This window comes from Clupea harengus, chromosome 11 (assembly GCF_900700415.2).
Source record: "Clupea harengus chromosome 11, Ch_v2.0.2, whole genome shotgun sequence".
Taxonomy (NCBI): domain Eukaryota; kingdom Metazoa; phylum Chordata; class Actinopteri; order Clupeiformes; family Clupeidae; genus Clupea; species Clupea harengus.
In genome coordinates, this window is record NC_045162.1 from 6,167,595 (window position 1) to 6,187,712 (window position 20,118).

General features: G+C 46.3%; 2 protein-coding genes across 2 annotated transcripts; both read right to left on the bottom strand.

Annotated features, from left to right (window-relative positions):
* Nucleotides 1-10,109: 10,109 nt before the first annotated feature.
* On the bottom strand, nucleotides 10,110-19,828 carry bola1 (bolA family member 1). The gene is made up of 2 exons (XM_012818002.2): nucleotides 19,719-19,828; nucleotides 10,110-11,347 (listed from the first exon to the last, which is right to left on the bottom strand). Exon 2 carries the CDS (start codon nucleotides 11,295-11,297, stop codon nucleotides 10,851-10,853), a length of 447 nt encoding a protein of 148 aa, XP_012673456.1. The 5' UTR covers nucleotides 11,298-11,347; nucleotides 19,719-19,828; the 3' UTR covers nucleotides 10,110-10,850.
* On the bottom strand, nucleotides 14,044-19,710 carry LOC116222435 (nuclear apoptosis-inducing factor 1-like). The gene is made up of 3 exons (XM_031576519.2): nucleotides 18,728-19,710; nucleotides 18,209-18,334; nucleotides 14,044-14,695 (listed from the first exon to the last, which is right to left on the bottom strand). The coding sequence occupies exons 1-3, from the start codon at nucleotides 19,020-19,022 to the stop codon at nucleotides 14,331-14,333; spliced, it is 786 nt and encodes a 261-aa protein (XP_031432379.1). The 5' UTR covers nucleotides 19,023-19,710; the 3' UTR covers nucleotides 14,044-14,330.
* Nucleotides 19,829-20,118: the final 290 nt, after the last annotated feature.

A 20,118-nucleotide genomic window follows, 5' to 3' on the forward strand; every position in this document is an offset into this window, starting at 1 on the left:
TAGGACAGAAACCCAAGGCCCAAGGCCCAAGGCTAAAGCTACACTGGATTGGTTCAGAAACAGCAACGTGAATATTTTAGAATGGCTCAGTAAAATCCCTGATCAAAATCTTACTGAGAATCTGTGGCATCACAATCCAGGAGTACCGTTGCATCAACCTGGATGATCAATATAAATTCTACCGAGAAGAATGAGCAAAAACACTGCAGAGCAATGTGCAGATCTAGTCTCACTTCAAATTACTTAAGACTGCAGCAAAGAAGACTTAAGATTGCAGCAAAAGGGTTCTCTATTAAGTAGACATGTATTTTAGTAGACAAATAACGTGTGAGTATCTTTTGTACTTGTGTACTTGTGGTGACGACTTTCATGGGGGTTGAATGCAAGCTACTGTATACAAACACTGAATCTGAATTAATTTTAAATTTTTAATTTCAGATTCAGTCAAATAAACCTTTGTTAGAACAAGAGAGCCACAACATGTGGTTTAACTTATTGAGTTATAAGAGGGTACGTTCTAAACCAAGGTAAGTGGGTGTGTGTGGGGGGGACCTCAACTGTGTCAAATCAATGAAGAAAAAGCTCTCTTGATCCCTTTTCCCCTTAAACCCCACACCGTGTCTGATTAAATGTGGCCAATTTCTACGCCTGGACCGAGAAAGACAAGCCCTGAATGGGCTCCACACAGTTAAACCCGAGTATGCTCTCACTTCAGTAGCCCGGGGGAGTGGGGAGATTGAGGGGTGGGTGGGGGCGGGCGGTTTGAGGGAGAAATAACCCACAAACTGGTTATTATGGTCAACTCTGAACACGAAAGAGCAATGGCCCCTCAGGCCAAAACAGGCTCGGCTTCGCCTCCAACCGCCACCCCCACTCGCACCCCCACCCCCACCCATGTGTGAGAAGAGAGCAGTCGGTGCAGCCCAGGCCAGGCTCTCTCTCTAGTAACACATCAACGCTAAAAACCAAAACAATACTGAAAGAAGAACAACAGCAGCAATGGCAGCAGCAGCAGCTACAGCAGCAGCACCGTCACCACAAAACCCAGCGTGCATGCATCACTCGCCCCTCTTAATATGTGACCTCTGTTCACCTCACAATAGGGGCGTCAGGAGCCGTCCCAAGGCCCTCCCCTGGGAATCATGGGAAACTGGAGGAAAAGGGACAGCCCGCGCATCTGTCTCCTGCCTTGGGGAAAAGGAGAGTTAGGGAGAGAGGGGGAGAGACAGAGAGAGAGAGAGGGAGAGAGAGAGAGAGAGAGAGAGAGAGAGAGAGAGAGAGAGAAAGAAGGGGATGGCATTCCTTCACCGAGCATCCCGCCCGCCCCGAGAGAGAAACGGCTTTATGAAGCCATCCATCACCCCTTCAATGGCCCAGCGGCCTAAACCAGCCACCCCGGGTGCCCCTGAATGGGAGAGGGAGGAGCAGTCAGCTCTGGAAGGCAGGCCTCCTCTGCTGGTGCTGTGATCTTTCACTCTAGCCCCTGAGAAAACTCGCCAGGGAAAGTGATTAGGCACCTTCTCCTCCTTTGGCCCTCTCACTCTCTCTGCAAAATAAAAAGAAACAAAAAAAAACTAAAACAAAACAAAACAAAAAAACAACGCAAGGGCCCATTATCCTGCAAGGGAGGTGCCTCTTTTTATTTTTCTTCCCTTTTTAATGGATTGTCAATACACATCACCTTTGCACCTTTGCAATACACATGTGGTCACTGTCACTCCCTCTCCCCCCTCACACCTACTAATGTAGTTGGTGTGGAGGAGGAGGTCTGTCAGAAAGGAGGGAAAAGCAAACACCGTTTCAAAGGGATGAAAAAAGTTTGGGTAACGTCACAAAAGTTTTACTCTGTCAGATTCCACAAACTTCACAAACCCCCCTGAGTGTGACGACGTATTACTTCGGAGGGCGAGAGACCATTTAAAAAAAACGTTCCCCTTTGCACTTTCCCCCGCAATCATTAACCGGCTCGTTCTCTTCGCTGTTCCATTTCCAATTTGTCATCCAGTTGTTCATCCACAGAGGCGTCTGTGTGTTCATTATTAACCGGCAAAGGTGAGAGCAGAGTGCTGGTTTTGGACACTCAGCACTCTCCTTTCAGCTGGCCGACGCCACGATGCTTGCTCTGCATCTTGTTTAGAAATGTGTGAGAGAGTTCTTGATGACCTCAGCTTCTCCTCTCCAGAGAGACGTGGTTACTGATCATTTGGGGACAGGGGTTTTCTCTTTCCTTCTCTCTCTCTCTCTCTCTCTCCCTCTCTCTCTCTATCCCTCTCTCTCTCTCTCTGTCTTTATCCCACTTTCTTGTTTATTGGGTCTCCTAAAGTCATCAGTGCCTTGTTATTCAGTGAGAGTCAAATAATGGAGTCACTAATTGGTCCAATAGGTTTATGATGTAGGCCCACTGCATGCAGGTAGGGTCGATTATGGGATGCCATCTGTGATGGCTAACTTCTACCTGAGTTTTGTCAAGTTTGATGAAAGAATTATGTTGACAAATTGACTGAAGTTGACTATACTGATGATCACTGCAGCTGACATGTGAGTAATGTGTGTGTGTGTGTGGGGGGGGGGGGATCAACACTCTCATAATCTTTCGAACGAGAGCCATGAAGCACCCGTTATTGCAGAGTAAATACTTCAAGCATTAAGTGCAAAGGGGGAACTCGTGATATTATGAGGGTGCACTTAATGACCTTTTCCTCTGTAATGAATACAAAATAAATAATTGACAAATAATCATCTTCAGAAATTAAAGAGTGTGTGCAGCACTCGCCTTTGGAGTTGGGCATCATCCGTTTGTCTCCAGGAAACTACACATTTAAAGACATCCATGGGCCATCTTTGGGGAGATACACAACTACACACTTCCAGTTGACCTCTCCCCCATTGTGCTCCTCTGCTTTCACCCTAACCCCGAGAGCCGCCTGATAGAGGGCCCTGAGCCCTGCACTAAAAGAAGGCTTAGAGCTGAAACTATGCATTCACTCAAGAAAGAGAGACAACAGAGCTGATTTCCCTCCGCAGGATGAATCATCCCTGAAAACCACCAGGTTCTGGATGAGCTGCTAAGAAAGAAGTAAAGGACAGAGAGAAAGGAAGAAAGAGAGAGAGAGAAGGCAGAAAGAAAAAGGAAAAAGAACGAGAACAGGGGAGGGTTTTAAGAAGAAACAAAAAAATCCCATATAGGGTCCTTTGCCACCCCCCACCGGGGGCTTGGCCCTCGGGGTCTTTCTCTGCTGACCACTGCTTGGGCCGGCCCCCCCTCGGGCCCTTTCAGCGCAGGACAATGCAGCCAGGCCGTGTTATTTAAGGCACTAAAGACCTGGCCCTCCTCAGTGGCCGGGGACAATGGCCTCCCCATCGAGGCCTTTCTTCGTCTCACCTCCCAAATGACAGGTTTCATCCTCTTTCTCCCGACCTAAAGGAGGAGTCGGGGCCTGCCCACCACCTTTCTCCTAAAACAACGCCCCCACCCCCTCAACCACCGTCCACCCACCCCCATCTTATCACGCAACACCCCCCCCCACGCTCAACCCCACTCTCACATGCTACTGTCCTCCTTGACAGCTCTTTACAGTAGATGACTTAGTCATCATTTCATGCCAGAGCTGGCCCTAACTCACTCCACCCAGATGTTTCAGATCTCCTCCTATTCTTGATTGTCTTTAAAAAAAAAAAAAAGCTCCTAATCAGCTAATTACGGACTCTGTAATCTGAAAAGACTTGTTTGAGCAGGAAGGGACTTGAAAAATGTGGGGTGTCGAGGGATTTCAGCTGCAGGACTGGGGAATGATCACGTAATGACAGATTTTCTCTGGGGGAGAGGAGCATTCCACAGAGCCCGGTTCTTGAGCCCGGGCGATCCATAGGGAAGAGTAAACACAGTGTGTACACATGAACATCAGCTGGAGTGAAACAGCAGCCCGTTTCCTGCATACTAACCGTGTCACAAAATAAAGATGGCACAAAGTGGGTGATGAATGGTTTGCTTCAAACCACCCCCTGGTCTCCCTGGCTCCACCCCCCCGCCCCCCACCCACCCCATGCCGCTGGTTGTGTTTTTATTTTTAGGGGAATAGATGTGTGTGTGTGTGTGTGTGTGTGTGTGTGTGTGTGTGTGTGTGTGTGTGTGTGTGTGTGTGTGAGGGGCGGGGGGGGGTTTCTGTGAGGAGTGGTGAGAGCTGGGGGGTATGACGGCTCTTCCTGCTCTTAAGAATCACTTGAGCTGATACAGTAAGTGGGCGCAGACACAAAGAGGAGGGCGAGAAAGCCGCCTGCCGTGGCAACAGGGGTGAGTAGTTTGGCTGGGGGGCACGAGGGGAAGACAGGCTGGGGGGCACGAGGAGAGGACAGGACAGGAGTCCCCCTCTCCTGCCGCCTCCACGTCTCTTGGGGGGTTAGTACCTCGGTAGTCTGTGTGTGAGGGGTGAGTGGGGGGGTTAGGGGGTTAGTACCTCTACAGTGTGTGTGTGTGTGTGTGTGTGTGTGTGTGTGTGGGGTGGGGGGGTTAGGGGGTTAGTACCTCTGTAGTGTGTGTGTGTGTGTGTGTGTGTGTGTCTTCTGGGGGGGGGGGGGGGGGGGCGTCCATGGATGGGAGGAGGAGGAGGATTTTATGGTTGACCTTCTCCTCACGCTTTTGTGAGCCTCTTCACCCCATGTCGATTCTCTTGACCTACTTGGCCATCCAGAAGCAAGCCACTTAAAAGATCGAGCTGTAATACTTCTGCACGCACTCAACACACATCTGTGCGTTTGGTGACACTGGATACTAATTTGCTCATTTCATTTTTCACAGGTGCAGATAAAGCAAAAGAAGAAAAATATTTGAGTTTAATATTTGATTTGTTGTGTAGAAGATTCACCATGATGATGAAGATGCATGTTAATGCTGGCAAAAAGGTTTCATTCTGAGCTATGTTGACTTTCTGTAAAACCATGGAAACACAACAAACGCACTGTGGGATTACCATGTAAAATGATAATCTAATTTTCCATGGTTGTAATTTGTATAGCTATCATGGAATGACATCAGACATGCACATGCAAGTGCAATAATTAGCTGTAGACTATATATCACATGAACATAATGTTGTCGATTTAATGCATTAAAAAAGTATCCTGTCATGCTTTTCCCTAAAGATCAGTGTGAACTACACTTAAAAAGTTTCAAATTTCCTTATTTTGGCTTCTAACTGCAAAAGTAACTCCCTTTCTATTGTTCTGATCCAATCATCAAACACACAAAACATCCCTTATTGTCAGAAGTTGTGAATGTGGATTCGGTCCCCCCCTGTCCGTCTTTTGCTGTCTGTAATCAACATGAAATAATCACCGGGTTTCCGTTGCTCTGTCAGGAGCCTCGGGCACTGAGTCGCTGCAAGAGAGCCGTCTGCTGGAATTCTCTCTGTGCAGATTGTGCACTTAAGAGCACGCAGAGGTCCCTTCCTGCTGGTAGATGTGGTTTTCTGGTCAAATAAGCCGGAACAAAAAGCCATGAGAGTTAGGGTAGGTGTTTGTGCAAGCGCACATGCGTGAGTGTGTGTATTGTATGTGTGTGTGTGTGATTGTGTGTCTATTATGGATAGGGGAGTAGGTGGGGGGGGGGGGGACTTTGGGAAGCTGTTGCTGCGTTTTGTAAACAGCCCAAAATCTGATGGCAGTGCAGCCCCAAAGAGAGGGAAATGGGAGAAAGGGGGAGGAGGGGGTCAGCTCTGAGGAGGACTGTCACACTTAGGCAGCCGAGCGTGGCGGCGTTCCGGTGCCCGGTTACTGTAAAGTGAACACAGGAAAAGGGAAGGGAAAGGAAGCAAAGCCGTCAACGTTGCCCGGCGAGAGGCGACCGGCGCGACAGATCACACACAACCACCAGCATGGAAAAAAAACACTGCCCAAAGAGCATAAGAGAACAGGCAACGTCAGGCAGCTCTTCCGCAAAAGCACCTGAGGGGGTGTAACTAGAGTCCATCTCCACCAAAACACCACTCTACAAAAGGCCACAGGGCCAACAACGGGGTTAATGACCACAGAGAGAGGGCGAGAGAGAGAGATCAGAACAATGACCTAACACCTTATCTGATGGTGACAACACACTTTATTTATTCATTAGAGCATTTCTATCCCCTGAGCACTTTCTAGCAAATATGCACGGCCCATTTATCAGTGTTACTTAGACCAGGTGTTCGTTATTCAATAAATTAATCATGAATGAGAACAACAAAAACAAAGCTTTAATTGTGCAAGCCAAGAAAAGGTTGTAAAGGCTCTTCCTGCAAAATAAAAAGGAAAACTTTTTATGACTTTTTTTCAGCAGTCGCTTGGCATTATAAGAGTTAACGTTATTCGCTCCTTCCCCGTTTTCAAAACTTCATTTCAAAGCGCTAATGAAAATAAACGGTCCGGGCCCCGCTTCTTTATTTTGAGAGAGGACGCCGACCCAAAGTTCAGAGCCGAGTGAAAAGAACGGAGGTCACTCGGAACAAAGACCAGAAGAAGGAGGGGTCAAACGGCCTGGTGTCCAAACTCCTACAGCTGACGCTGTGCAGGAGAGTGGTACTGCTTGTATAATCGCGGATATGTTTTGTCCGCGAGTGTAGGATAGAATATATCACACGGCCTGACAGACTAACAATAGATCATGCTTTGTCCGAGCCAAAAGTGAGGAGCTTTGACTCTTTTCAGCTGGCCCATGCATCTGGTCCGGCGCAGATTAACCCTCTATTCACTGACCAGCATTTTTGGCTGACCTTTTTGTCCAGTGCTTGCGCGCACAAACACACACAGATACATACAAACACACACACACACACACACACAAAATCAGTCCCTGGGGTCTAGCTGGGGGTATCCAGGTGAATTGCCTTTTCCTGAGATCTGCCCAGTCCCGACCCGATGGGAAAGAGTTATTGCCGCGGGGGAAGACCAGAGCCGTCCTCAAAGCCAGCAGGATGTGGCATGTGCTCTTATATACTCACTCCGAGCCAGCCAGGGGGTATTTTGGGAGTTTCGGTGATCATCAGTCAGACGACCAGTTGTGAACTTAGTTCTTCTAATTGATTTATGAATGGAGAGGAGAAAGCAATGCGCAAGAAGAACAATAACAAATCTTGAGTTTGCCGAGAGTTGAGTTGGAAAATCAGGAAGAGATGAATTGCCTTGAGAGGTTCGGAAGAGAAGCTTGTGACAGCAACTCTGCCCCTGTTGTTATTGGGTGGTTTTACGGAAAGACGACCTTAAAATGACTTTTTAAAAAATGACTGTTATGACAGTTATGGCTATAACTGTCCAAAAGGGAGACAATACATACATATAAAACATAACACTGCTGTCTGTTTTCGTAGCGGTTCTCTCATGCTGTGTTCAGACAGTTACCACATGAGAGAAGGAGAGGTACCAGTCTGTCTACAGAGGACGAATTCATCCATTGCAAACCATGGGGCCAAGAATGATCTTCGGTGAAAACAAACTTCTCTCAGAAATTAAGAACTAAAACTTATTTCAACTTTTGCTGAATATCAACTAAAATTCTTCATGGTTGTTTTATCTCTACTCTTTTCAGCCAATTCTTACAACTCTCTTCTTTGACACAAATGGGAACAATAGGATTTCTGATGACTTAAACACAAGCACGGCATGCACAATAAAGCAACATCTCTCTCTCTCTCTTTATCTCTCTCTCTCTCTCTCCCTCTCTCTCTCTCTCTCTCTCTCTCGTGTTGACGAATGCCTGTGGTGTAAACTCATTCCAGCGTTAAATGTCTCGGGCTGCATCATCCTGAGCTGGGCCCTGTTGTTTCCCAAACAAGGTAATGTCCTGTCATGTGACCGTCCTCCATCTCCCCACCTGTGTAGACCTTTCTCTTAATCCCCGTTGATCCCCTTTCTGCTTTGAATACTCGGACTACTGAGTGTAACTAATTCTCCCACACAAGGATATTGTCTTCCCTTCTCCTGCTTTTGTCTTGCTCTTCACAGCTACTCATTCAGCGGTTTCATTAGTTAGAAGAGTGGCGAGTGAAAGAAGGGAGAAAAAACAAAAAACCTTTCAAATTAAAAGACTTAATGAGCTATTGCCATCACCCCAAAGTTTAATTGTTGTTTTTGGCTTTCCCTTTTCTTTCACGGCGCATAATAGTTGTGAACAGTTGAAACTAATGAATATCATCTCTCAACTTCGCAACTCTTTGTTAATGTCCTGATTACAATGTATTCCTTGTCCTGAACTGCGCCAAAATGTGAGCTCTTGTTGAATGCACCCGTTGAATTTAAATGGCACTGTAATCCCCCGGTTTAGTAAATAACATTTTTAGCATGTAATGGTCACTGGGAGCCTTTCCCACTGAATCTAAAATGAAGCCGTGCGTTTGTGTAATCAGTCCGACTCTGAGCACTTTTATGGCTGCAACAAATGTGGAACAGACCCCCACCCCCCACCCCCCACCCCCTTCTCACTCTCTCAGTCCACAAACTGCACCCCTTCAGCAGGGAGCTGCAGCAGTGACAATCCCTGAGAGACGCTAGGGCCCAACGGGGACTTTTTCAGACGGCCATTTGGCGCTCCCCTTTCCTGACCTCCTGACCTTTCTGCCCGGATGGGGTCAGCTGCGCACAGGAGTGAGGCTCCAGAACAGTCGCGTAAATCAGGGGGGGGGGGGGGCGCGTTTTTGCGGGAACTGTTCGTTCAACCCGGTCCCAGCCCCATCTTGGCACCAGCACTCCGGGCACTCTGACGCAGTACCATCAGGGTTCCCAGAGATGACATGTCCGATGCCAAAACAGACGGCAGCGCTGTGACCCCCATATTGATCCATCACCGTCAGCGGTGGCAGAAAGCCTTCACCCTGCATTGGGAAAAAGGACCAATCTCTACCACTCTATTCCAAACATTGCCTACAACTCTACTGCCAGTTACAAGGCCGTGTCTGTGATTCTGGAAAAAGGTTGTTGATATTTGAGCTCAACCCGTCCGAGTTTAATTTTTTGGAGTACACACACAGAACAGACAGCTACAGGACTGTGAGGATCAATTCGCTGATGAATGTTTAAAAAAAAAAAAAAAATGTGTATCGGAGTCAAATCGCAGTCCCCCACCTTTAACCAAAACAGGACCAACATCTAAGCCTCTTGGACTCTGTGCTCAACCTTGAAGGAGGCCATGGGATGGATGGCCAACAGGCCCCAGAGTCACTCTCTGCATCTTCAGGTTGATGGATCTCTCGGGCGGGCTCGGCCACACCTGGAATGGCAACGCACAAATCACTCCTCCACAGACAGCACTACAGAGTCTCCCCCCCCCCACACACACACACACACGCACTACTACCCACACACTCCACCACCCCCACCTGGGGCTGTGAGCCTAACACACACACACTTCGCTCTGATCCACATGCTCTCACCCCTCAGGGTCTCTGTAATGGACGGGGGGCCATAAAATGGTGGTGTTGCTGTTTGCCCATCCGCACCACGCCACCAGTTGTTCGGCCTCCTCAAAGGCTTTTGTGGGCTGACAGCTCAACTGTTCCAGATGGGGAGCAGAGCACGGAGGTCATCTTACGTTACTGCATGTTGACTCCTTGTTGAAGGGAGTGAACGTATTTGGAGCTTCTGTGGTCTTGGTTTTAACATGGAGTGCAGACTTGAGTCCGACATGCGTCCTGCCCAGACCAAGGGAAAAGATGATCTCCAAGCCCCCCCCCCCCCCCCGCGGACAGATTGCTGACTGGCCATTTGCACAAAGCATGTTCCATTTGCGCACAGCAAAACAGCTCTCCTCTTTAACACACTATTTAATCATGGACCTTCGCATGGGCCCCCCCTGGGCCTGGGTCCCCGGGTCATCCGTACCCCTTGACCCCCCCTGACAGCAGACCTGCACTAGAGTTGAGTGCAAAATACATTAAGGCTCCAGCATAGTCAACTTCACAGACATGACAAAATACAGGGAGAAAATAAGGGAGAAACACTAAGGCCTGAGTCCTGTTGACTTGTTTCATTTCTTAACTGGTACTGAATGGTGGCCCATTAAGAACTAGGTCTAAAAACAAGCCCCTAATGTTTTATTTGATAACATAAAATGTCAAAACATAAAAGCATTTTTACCACAGACAGTATTGCCTCACCACTTACATCACGTTTATTTCTTAAATTTATTGTCAATTATCATGATTGTGTCTTGGTGGCCAGGGGTACTCTCTGCTTGATCCAACTTGGTAATGGGTTGACATTTGTTGCCCCCTAGTGGTCAGACATACATACACAATTTTCTCACCTTTTCATTTTATCGAAGCACTTTAAACAAATTTCACACACAAAATGAATATGCACAAAATGTTCTGCAACAATGTTTATAATTCATACTTTCATTAGTCAGCCTTTGTTTTGAATGAATTCATCACTCTTGCAAAACAACTTCTGCGTGTTTCCGGAATTTCATGGTTTTACCTGGTCTCTAGTCATATGACTTGGAACTACAACCACAAACCAGGGAAACATAGAACTAGAGATTTCTAAGAGCAGGAACACATCTATGGAAGTCCTGAGGATCTCGATTTCCTCTACAACTTTACAGTCTGTCCTTACATGGCAACTCAAACCCCTTTTTACTGCAACAATCACTGCAAAGGCCCCACACGTCAACCACAATGTAATACTGCGCTCATGCAGAAAAGAAGATATGCAGTCAGCATAACCGACACCTACATCTTCCTCAGACATGACGGTGAGTCTTATGACTTTACACTACTGAACTGTGGGTAATGGGGTTGTAGATTATGTGGGTTAATCAGTTGCAGCAGTTATCGATTACAAATGTACATAACAACTCAGGGTGGCTCTTAGCTCTTGATACTATCTCAGTCTCTCCCTGCCTTCAGCTTGTCGGCCACGGTCTCGTCGTGCTTGGAGCCGCCCAGGCAGGGCGGGCTCTTGGCCAGGCTGGGGTTGCTGCCCCACTGCTGGGGCGTCTTGGCCTGTATGGCCAGGGCGTGCACACGGCTGCTCAGCTCGTCGCGCAGCGCCTCGTTGACCAGGCGGTGGCGCTGCAGCAGGGACTGGCCCTCGAAGCGCTCGCTCACCACCAGCACGCGGAAGTGCGACTCGGAGCCCGGCGGCACGGCGTGCATGTGGCTCTCGTTCAGGACCTCCATGTGAGTCGGCTGCAGGGCGTCCGTCAGCTTGGTCCGGATGGACGTCTCCACGGGCCGGGTGGGGTCCATTTGCGGGCGGGAGTGCGCTAGCGAGCAGGAGATGGTGGCGGGGCGGAGGAGGGGACGGGCACTGCGGACGGCGTTGGACAGCATCCAAGGAAAGTTGACAGAGGCAAGATGGAAGAGGACAACCGCAACAAGGCCTGCAGACACAGAAACAGCTGGTGATGAGAGACTGTTCCAGCACAAGTACCAGCTGTGTCAATAAGTACACACAAAACTGAACACAAAGGGAAATAACTGGGGCCAATATATACATAAATAGGGGGAGTGCACGGTGTGCTCACGCCCAGCCTGAGAACAGAAAGTATTGACATCTTGGGCCCTAGTTTGAAGGTGGAAACGGCTGTCGGAAACGGCAGCGCATGCATACTGTTGCTCAAAAAGTTTGATAGTTCAGAGAGAGAGAGAAAGGTGTGGTCAAAGGCACTAAGTGAGCAGAGCAAGGCCGAAGTGAATCAGTTAAAGGTTTTGATACAGCCGACCAATAGCATTGGCGAGTAGTCCCTTTAAACTGAATGCATCAGACGTGATCACAATGTTACAAGAAGGCAATATTGCCGCAGGTTCTGGACAGTGTTCACCAGGAGAGCTTTTACAAGGAATAAACTATAGTGCTTCTTCTGTTGCTCAGCACAATTCAATGACACATAATTGTAGCTTTTTCGGAGACGTTTTAAAAATGCCCAAGCCACTTCCCGTCGAGCTGACTGTTATATTGTTAATCAGGGTATATGATTTTGAGCCTGTAGGAATAGAACACGTCATAGTTTTGCTCAAGCTATTTTTGTTGAGATCCATAAATAGGCATCCATTCTGGAGAATGTAATAAGGCCTATCATGGAAAATCTATAACGTCCATAACATGTGATTCACGTTTTATTTAATCATCTTAATTTGTCTGATGGAACACGTTTGCAACCTCGGAGCTAGGTGCTGAAACGAAAAAGGAATAGCTTTAATGTCTGCTGAAATGTTACATGTTTCAGCAGACATTCTGGCACTTGTTGCGCTGTGACTGTGAACGTTTTTCGGATGGAAACCTGGGTTTTCTTAGTAGGCTACTTTCACTCATTTACCCATTAGGATAACCGATATATGGCGTGGTGATGCAAAAGAATGACCTTAAGCTTTTACTGTCTAGGGGTTCAAGGGGTTTAAACATTTTATTCTTTTTTTTTAAAAAGCCTGCCAGGGCATGTGTTGACTTCGCAGATATCTTAGATAGATTAGCTGTATTAACCCATAACACAGGTTTGCCGTGCCGTGCCGTGCCGTGCTAATACAGAAAGGTGTAGGCATATTACGGAACTTTCCTCTCCTGCATTCCGTATGAAGGCAAGAAAGGCTGAAGATGGTGCCAGGAAAAGATCACCAGTTAGCTTCACCAAAGTTGAGTGTGAGTCGATTGCTTGAGCACATGCCTGGTGGTTGCTACAGTATTTAATTAAACGATGTGGTACAAAGAAGAAGCCACTGGACTCTGACTTGAGATCAGTCTACAGCCAAACCGACGAGGGCTACATGTAACACATATGAAGCAGACTGGAAACAAGTTGGACAATCATTTCACTGATTAGCTAGCTGGTAGTGGCAATGTGGCAGGCCACTGATGTATTGGCAGAAAAACCAATATGTCTGACGGCAGCCAGCTACAACTGAGATGGCTTCAGGCTCAGACATATGGCCATGTGATCCATGTAAAAAGATCTCTCAAAAGTATACAATGGGACATACTTTGAGGTTTGAGAAACAACTTTCTGATTTGTGACTTTACATTATTTTGTTTCCCGATGTCTACCTATAAACTCTGTTTGCTTTCTGCATGAAATCACTGCCTTGATTTCTTTACACATTACAGATATTCACCATTCTTTTAGGTTCAGACAGGCTGTGTCCCCATACCATATATATAGTATATAGTTTTGTCTTTGGTTAATCTTGACACACGTGAAATGAAACACCATGTCCATTCTGGTGTTCTGCCACTGTTAGCGGAGTTCTCAGTGTTGCTATCTGTAGGATTTTTACTGTTTTCAAAACAAAAAAAGAAGAGCTTTTGGGTATGATGTAGTGTGTAGTCATCACACACTGACCTTAGCTACGGAACAGCTGCCAAAATAAATGTGGTCAAACAAAAAGGTAATCCTACAAGCCAAATGAGAGGCTTTTTGTGTCTTTAGTGTTAACAGCTCACTAGGCACAAGATTTCAACGCTTTCATGATTCTTGAAACAGCCGTTTCATTCAGTGTTTTTGTTGTCCTTGAAAATGTTTAGCCTACTGATGGTATCGCCACATAACTCTAAGCACTAGCAATCTTATGACTTCAGACATGGAAATACATGGAATTGTTCAAAGCTTCAGCGGATTTATCTAAAGGTTTCTGAAAGGGTTCGACACTAATGAGGGCCAGGCCCCAGAGCACCTGACTTGATTTTTGTCGAGCATAAACAATACCACGTGCCCAAAGGAAATTAAGTCAATGCTGAACAAAAAAAATTCACATTTTTTTCTTTGTGTATAAAAGCATTTTCTTAACCAAGTTACACTAAAATACAAAAGGACATCCTACAGAACTGAAAACAGTATGACAGCTCACTCTACATACACACAGTCTGAGAGTACAAAAGACAGACCAAACGTAAGTACAAAAAGAGAGGCCAAAAGTAAGAAATTACAAATTACATGCAAACTGAGTCACATATGAAAAAAATTCTAATTGACAAATGAAAAAAGATTCTGATCACATACACTTTTTGTCAAATTGCTCCTCACTGTTCTCTAGCTGTCCGTTTAGTTTTCACGCTAAAAAAAATTGCATCATAGTGTTCGTACATAGTACAAACAAACACAGTGGTTTGGGCCAAGCTATAAACAATACCAGCCACTCGGCATGTTGCTTCATGAGTTCGAAATGTAGGGGAAAGGAGTTCAAATATCAACAATCTCCCGCAAAAAAAAACTAAACGGTGCAAACCCATGACACCGTTACGAGCGACGCGATATTCTAAATCCCATGCATTTCAACGGGAGCCAATCCATTGTGACGTAGACCACCGTTTTGGGCGACGCGACCGATAAAAGTTGGAAAAAGTTGAATCCTATGCAAATGAGGACCTTTAACTCATGTATGACTGCCTTTGTCTGCCACATATCTTATAGCTGCTGCTATGTCTCTGAATCCAGTGGCTACTGTGTTGTTGAGGTCCTGCAGCAAATCTCTTATTTGTCTTTGAACCCCAAGCATGTCCTCCATTGTTCCCTGATGGTTGGGAAGCTGCCTTCGGCGCTGGCTTAATGTCCGCCTTGATCCTCGGTGTCTTGAAGACAGATGATTCGTTGTTGGTGACACTGGTGCAGAAGTTTCCGTAGTGAGCACAGAGGTTGACGGCCCTGGTTCTTCAGCAGGCAGCCCCATCACAGGAGCGGGGGAAGATGGCCTCACCAGGTGCTCCCCTGACACTGGTGAATGTGGTTCCTCTTTCTCTTCTGAAAAAAAGCAAAATACAGCAGAGCACTTTGAATTATTATTTAGTATTTGAATATCACAAAAGGTTCTGAAATTGTTCAAAACATTGACATTGCTCAGACAGAATTTCAATGCCGAAGAAGTGTCACTACTGAAACTACCTTGATACGTGTCCCACAGCAAGAAATATTGAAAAACTTCAAATGTAGATCCTTTGAATCTTTTTACTTGGAACAACACAGATAGTATGGGATATCACGCCATCATGTGTCTGGCTGAAGACATGTCTAGGCAGATGATTCGTGGTGACGTAGGGAGGCCAGGTCACTACAGTCTCCTCCTCACTCAGTTAAAGCTCTCTTCACCTCTGTGGCCCTCCCCCCTCCAGCCCAGAGACCCACCAGGTTTGGCCAGACTCTTACGATGGTGAAACAGTGTCTGCTACTGTGTCCGGGTTTTGTGATAGAACATCGTCTTGGAATAAATCACTGTCTAACCGCCGCTCAGAGCCCCATTACGCGCATTTCCTGGGCCATGACGGAGCTCCTATTATGGACCCATCCCTTGCATCTTATCTGGACCCCTCACACAACCAGGGCATTATGGGCCCAGAGACTCTTCTGTCGAAACATTGACACTTTTCTTCTTCACAACTGGAGAAGATTTATTGCGCACAGGCTACCATGGCTCAGGCTCAATTACCCTCCTGCAGATTAATCGGGCTATGTGCTTGGCCAAGTTCAATAGCATTCTGTCAGCAGGGAGTCCAACGACTGCTCGGCTCGATGAAATGTAGGTGGTCTCAGACTAAAAGCAGATAGAGGCGCCATGAAGCATTCTACCAAGACGTTATCTTCGTAAGGACACGGCGGTGAGGAGGAAGAAGCCAAATTCCTCCTAGCTATGGCTTCAACATGGAAGGGGCTGTTGTTTTTCGGGAGACATTGCAGCCTCAACCTCAGTGCCACCCAAGAAGTGCCACACTTTGTCACATCTTTTGTTCAGGGTCCCAGTCCCAAAAGGACTTGTTTGTGCCCCACACAGTCTCCCAAGCAGAAACACACTCCTGCACCACTGTCCACCCAGCCTGACTGTTTTCTCAGAATTGGGAAGTTGCTCAACCCCAGTTCAGGCGCATTAAAATAAAGGTATGTGTCAGTTGCAACAGTGCCACAGACTGAATATGTGCTTGTTTGCATTTATTCAGATTTGGGCCGAATGGGCCTTTATACATGCAGTGTTCAGCCCCTTCTCTCTCCACAAGAGGGCGTTCACCACCAACAGGTCACCCTGCTTCACAAATGCTGCTCTGGCGCGCATGCACAGTGACATCTTGGGTAGAGTCCACTGTTGCCCAAGTGTTACCGTTTGCAATTTTGAGAGTTGTTCACAATCACAAAGCGGATGGCACAGCAGCTCTTTTGTGGTTCCTAAACACAACAGGGGTTTGTTTGGTGGTACATGCAGATCTTGCCAGGGCCAAAGTCGATCTTTGTCACATCAAAAGAAAAGGTCCTCTGTCCACTGTTCCTTTCCATAAAGGATGTCAGTGTTCTGCTCTGAGTGGATGCCCTGGCACACAGATGGCCAAAGGGCCTTCTGTACACCTTCCCTGCGGTGGAACTGATTCTCCCCACACTAGAGCAGGCGTGTCAGGAGGGCCTCTCCTTGATTCTCCTGGCCCCCTGTTGGCTTGGGAAGTCATGGTATGCAGAGATCATCAGTCTTCTGGCTGACAAGCCTTGGTCTTTCCCGATTCACAGGGACCTCTTGTCAGGCGGAGGGGGGCAGTTAATTCATCCCCACCCAGAGCTTTGGCGCCTACAGGCCTACCTGCTGAACGGTCAGCTGAAGTGCCTAAGGTGTTGCCCCCTAATGTGATTACCACTATTCAAAGTGATAGCGTCTGTTCTATTCGAGACCTCTAATCTTATGGCATGCATTTGAAGACTGGTGTCAGTCTAGGGACCTTGTTTCCTTTTAGCATTCTATTCTACAGACAGCTATCTAAGTTTTTGAACACAGCCAATGTTTCTTTTTAACATTCTACTGTGGATTCTTTCCTTATTCCTTTTCAGCATTATATTGTGGATTCCTTCCTTGTTCATTTTCAGCATTCTATTGTGGATTCCTTCATTGTTCCTTTTCAGCATTCTTACAAGAACTATTGCAGCAGCTGCTCTTTTTCAGCATTAAAGGTGAACCTAACGGCTATTTCAGCCCGTCATGTTGGCATGGATGGGTTCTCACCAGGGGCCCACCTGCTTGCTATGTGCTTTATGAAGGGCGTGTGTTTCCTGAAGCCCATTACTAGATCACTTGTGCCATCTTGGGACCTGCCTACTGTTCTGGACACACTGTACTGTTCTTGACGGCCTGTACTGTTCTCCTTTTGAGTTTGTGGAGTCTATAGGTGTTCTTCGTGCAACCAGTTTGCACCTGGTGAAAGAAAGGTCACCTTGCCTAATGCTCCTTATGTACCTAAGGTCTTGTCTTATAGGTCTATGGCTTTTTACTTATTTGCTTTCTCTGCACCTTTTACCTCTGAGGTGCAGAGGAGGCTGCAAGCACTGTGCCAAACATTGGCACAAGCATTATGTATTAAATATTTCACGCACCCAGAGGTTTTGGTCATGTGACCAGCTCTTTCTTTTGCTAATCCAGCTTGTGGCTAGGCACTGTCTAAACAGTGGCTCTCCCTTCTGGATTGTGGAGACTATTCCCCTGGCAAATAACAGCAAGGGCCTGCGTTTGCCTGAGAGTGTGCATGCTCATTCAACTAGGGGGATGGCAGCATCCTGGGCATTGTTCAGGGGTGTGTCAGTGGAGAAGGTGTGCTCTGGGTGTCCACGTCTTGGGTGTCCACTTGTACGCTTCTATCGCTTGGACATGGTGACCCCACCAGAATCTTCCTTGGTTCTTTCTACCGAAACGGTAGGGTGTTAATGTTCTATTCAGCCTCAGCTGTGCGGGGCGTGATTATAGGTCCCATACGATCTGTGTGGTACCGAGTGAATTGACTGAAAGGGAACATTAGGTTATGCATTTAACTCTGAAGGAGAGGAACGAGGTACAACACTAGTTTGCTTCGCACAGCAGCTAGTGCACCGTGATGAGCACTGGGTTGAACTGATGAGGAGACCTGGCTGAGGGGTGACCTGGCTGATGAGGGGTGACCTGGCTGAGGGGAGACCTGGCGGAGGGGTGACCTGGCTGATGAGGGGTGACCTGGCTGCTGAGGGGTGACCTGGCTGCTGAGGGGTGACCTGCCTTATGGAGGCAGACATGGCCTCCCTTCATCATCACGCGTTGTCAGCCTTTTAGGAATTAATAGAGGTATCTTCAGCCAGACACACGAGGGTGTGATATCCCATACCATCTGTGTTGTACGTTGTTCCTCTCCCTCAGGGAACAGTGGTTATGCATGCATAACCTAACGCTTTGATAATAAGTCAAATTTTGATTTATATGTATGTTAGAACTCAGAAACTACTACAGAAATATTAGCATAACAATTCAGTGTAATTTCTTACCAACAGCCAGTTCCACATCATTTAGACAAGGCACCTCTGAACTCCCCACCGCAGACTGCTCCGCTAAGAGGTTCAGGAGGGCTTTCTCGGCGGGAGTGTAGTAAACCCTCTTGGCCAGACGTGCATCTTAAAGAAAATCAAATTAGTCTGTGACAAACGTTTAACTAGTACCTTTCACCAACTAATGATCACAGGGCCAACAGAATGTTAATTTAGGTAAAGTATAGGATAGTAATAATACTTATACATTTTCTACCCATTAATATATTTGTTACATATAGGGCATAATGTCCTTCAGTAACAGCAAAATCATTACTTGATTAATATACAAAAAAATGTTAGACTAAAAGTTTGCTATACTTATATCTAAACGATATTCAGTAGCCATTTTAAAAAGTATGTAGAATTGTATCTGTTGCAGCACTGCTGCGGAAACAGCTCACTATGAACTAGACAAGGCTTAACTATCATTGCCTTTCACAGTTCTGTTTACAGACACGACATTGAGTGCAGACCTACCTGTTCCTTTGAGGTGCTTCTTCTCATTTGCCTTCTTTTTCTTCACCTCAGACTTGAAGTGCTTGTACTTCTTTCTGACTTCGTCTGTGTTTCTGCGCACTTCACTGATGCCGTTTACAGCATCAGTCACATTCTCCCAGGCAGTAGTTTTCAGACTGCTGGCTGTACTGCCAATGTCCAAATGAAATTTCCCAAACAAAATATCTTGATTTTTAGACACCGCAATCACCAGAGCCAAAATCTCCTCATCTGAGAAGTTGGGGCGGCGCCTTTTCCTGGGCTGATCTTCTTCCATCTTTCATACTGCTTTTGTTTACATGGCACACGTTTCACTATTTTCCTATATTTATCATTAAGTTCCTCATCTGATGTATTGGTGTGTCAGACTAATGTGCCCTGTTCTACTATCTGTTTAGAACCACGTCCACGCATTCAACTAGGCGGAGGTCAAAGGTGACACCGCAGCCAAACACGGTTTGAAAATGTCTGGACCAGGATCTTGAACCTGGTCATACCAGACAAGTCTATGGAAATCTGACTATGATTAATTGGTCTTTAGGATGTTTAATGAGGTAGGAAGTCGCTTAAACCTTTTCAGGCTAGTACAGAACGTGTTCTGATGATTCTATATAAATCACATAAACAAATGTTGTGTGGTTCACAGCATGCTTAACTTGTTTGGAAACTGCTCCGAGTTCTAAACACCTTCACGCAAATTGGTAGGTTAAAGTACACAATTGTGAAACAACGCATCTAAGTCAGCTATTTAGTTAGCTAACGTTAACTGTACACCGGCGTTTGGTAACGTTAACTTCAACCTAAAACAATGTGGACAACAACATTGTGAAACACGTGATGAAAAGCATAACCTGACAAGACTTTCATCGTTAATTTGAAAATGATTGTACACGTATATGTGCTTATAACACGTTTGCTACTTATGGGGCAAGAGGGAAAAGACTAATTTCACCACATTTTTGTTTTCACTGACCTTTTCTTCAAACGAACCAAGGTGCTGCAGACGTTCGTCGAAGAGGATAGTGTATCGAAGAGGGTACACAGTTTCAATACTTCGATACCTCGATACTGGCTAGCGCCATCTGTTGTACAGGAGTAGTAATGCAGTGTCGAGCGAGGCTCTCTCTACATTCTACATAGATAGTATTACTAGATGGTAGTGAAAGGAAATCCACTCTCAAAAATTCTTTAAATGTTTTTCACTGTTATTATTTTCTTTTTTAGCAACAGGGGCACTACAACAAACGTTTTCAGACCTTGATTAGATATCCAGTCTATGCACCCAAAAAGAAGTTCTCTATGGGAAGAGAGTGGTGTTAAAGAAGCTACTTGCTAGCAGACCTATTACTAGATGACAAAGAGACAACAGACAA